The 2,500-nt window shown below is 29.3% G+C and overlaps 1 protein-coding gene across 5 annotated transcripts in view; it reads left to right on the top strand.

Annotated features, from left to right (window-relative positions):
• The window catches only part of LOC124425014 (A disintegrin and metalloproteinase with thrombospondin motifs 9), a 123,655-nt gene that overhangs the window by 75,700 nt on the left and 45,455 nt on the right, over window positions 1–2,500 (top strand). For all 5 annotated transcript variants that reach the window (XM_046964888.1, XM_046964979.1, XM_046964800.1 and 2 more), the window contains one exon: window positions 1,506–1,701. In XM_046964888.1, the coding sequence (XP_046820844.1) occupies window positions 1,506–1,701 (196 nt within the window). The remainder of the gene's footprint in view (window positions 1–1,505; window positions 1,702–2,500) is intronic.

Below are 2,500 nucleotides of genomic sequence, written 5' to 3'. Positions count from 1 at the left end.
TTGACTGTAATTGCATATCATTCTCTCTTTCTCTTTCTCTCTCTCTCTCTATCTCTTTCTCTTTTCTTTTTCTTATTTTGTTTAAGTCAGAGAAGACTAATAGCTCCGATCGTGGTTCATTAATGCTTCCTTCTTCATCTCTCTCTCTCTCTTTCTCTTTTGATATTCTCGATCTCATTATCGCCATTCTCTCCTCGTCTCTAACGAGACGAGACGAAAGGTGGATTCAGAAATGTCGTGAGAACGATCCTTCTATTCTCTTTTACTCTATAGACACGTATACATGTAGAATGTGCCATGTACATATGTATATGAGTACGTACGTATTTATATTATTTGTATATGAATATACATGTATATATGTATATATGTATATACGTACGTATGTATGTATGTATGTATGTATGTGTTTGTGTGTATATATGTATGCATGCATGCATGTATGTCTCTTTCTTCCATTATTTTATTTTTATTCTTAGCAAGTACGGAATGCAAGCGTAGGTGGGTTTAACGTGGGCGTCCTCTCCTTGTCTAGCTTAGGCGAGCGTGTGTCCCCATGTTACGTTAGAAGAAAATCTAGGATATTGTTTCTTTTGGCCAATCTATATCACATAATATGTATTACATAAATGAGTTATATAAATAATTTCATTTTTTTTTTTTTGACCTGTTTGTCTCTTCCGATGTTATCCGACGTAAGGAAATAGAGAAAGATTGAGATCAACAAGATGTTATTAGAATATATATATATTTATTTATTTATTTATTTATTTATTTATTTATTTATTTATTGTATACAAATTACGTATATTAAATTGTATAAGAAGGTAATATCTTTTTTATATTCAAATACCAAACGTACAATTACTTGACACAATTCAAATTAATTAAGCTTGAATAAATAAATAAATAAATAAATAAATAAATATATATATATATATGTTGGTATATATTTGTATACATATAATATAGTATATTATATACATATCGGAATATAAATAAATATTTGTTTCCAAGCTTGTGCTTGTATATACGTAAAAAAAAAAAAAAGAAAAAAAAGAGAGAAAAAAAAGAGGAGAAAGAGGAAGAAAAAAATCGATAGAGATAAAAATTAACAAACATAATATTCATATATATATATATATATATATATATATATATATATATATATATATTAAGCAATATTATTTAAAATACATTTACTATATATGATAACAAACGACGAGGTTCATAAATATTTGCATATTTGAAAGAAGGAAATAGCAAAAATTAATGCGAATGGAATACGAAATGTTAGCAATTCCGTTCCCTCGATGTGAAAAAAAAAAAAAAACGGAAGGAAATTGAATGGAACACCCGTCGGTGGGTCGGATGGGGTGGGGATGGGATTTGGTAGGTAGGGAGGTGAGGAGATGGGAGGGAAAAAAGGGATATAGAGATAGAGACAGACGCTGGATACCCCGTACGTGTAAAACGTATTAAATTTGTTTTGTTATCCCTTTCAGACGGGCCATATGAGAACTTCGAGCGGAAGTTACTTCATTAAACCGGCCGAGCATTGGCGCGAGAACGAGAAGGACTCAATGATGGTATCCTCTTTGCAGCATGCTATCTACCGGGTCCGTCCTCCCGCTGAATCAAATTCGTCCAACGAAATTGACGAGGATATTTCTGACGGTGTTCGCAACTGTGCTGTCATTGGTAAGATCCTTTTTGACTAATTTTTTTCCTTCATCTTTCTCTCTCTCTCTCTCTCTCTCTCTCTCTCTCTCTCTTTCATTTCTTTTAGCCCTTTTTTTTTGTTTATTTCTTCTTCGGTTTTTATTTATTTATTTTTTTTCTTTTTTTTTTTTGTTTTTTTTTTTTTTTTGTAAAGCTGAAAGAATATCTCTCGTCCCTCGATCTTCTTCTCCCTTCTCGTCTCCTCCTCTTACTATTATCATGAGAAAAAATAAAATCTCTCTCTGTATTTTGTTACCGATGATCCTCCTACCTTGGCAAAAAAAAAACAAAAAAAAAAGAAAAAAAAGATGGTTAGTACATCTTTCGTTAAGTGATATATATATATATATATATATATATATATGTGCGTGTGTGTGTGTGTGTGTGCATTGACTTTTTTTTCCTTCTAGTTTCTTTCTCTCTTGGACGGAGAGTTTGTAAATTTTTTTGTAAAGTTGTGCGCATTGGTTTTTTTTTTTTTTTTTTTTTATTTAATATAAAAATATTGATTTTTTTTTCTTTTTCTTTTTCTTTTTTTTTTTTTTTAAGGAAAGTGACTCTATTATTAGAATAATTTGCTTAATAATAAGTTACTTAGGTGGTTTGTTCAATTATTAGGATTTAAAAATTGTGTAGGATTTTTTTTTTCTTTTTCTTTTTTTTTTTTTTATATATATAACAATGTATCATTATATTCTGTTATCGTAAAAGAAAAAAAACAAAAAAACAAAAAAAAAAAAGAAAAAAGAAAAAAAAAAGAAGGAAAGAAAGTAACTCG

Source organism: Vespa crabro, chromosome 1 (assembly GCF_910589235.1).
Source record: "Vespa crabro chromosome 1, iyVesCrab1.2, whole genome shotgun sequence".
NCBI lineage: Eukaryota > Metazoa > Arthropoda > Insecta > Hymenoptera > Vespidae > Vespa > Vespa crabro.
Note: the sequence above shows the minus strand (reverse complement) of the source record. Positions and strands in the feature narration are given on the sequence as shown.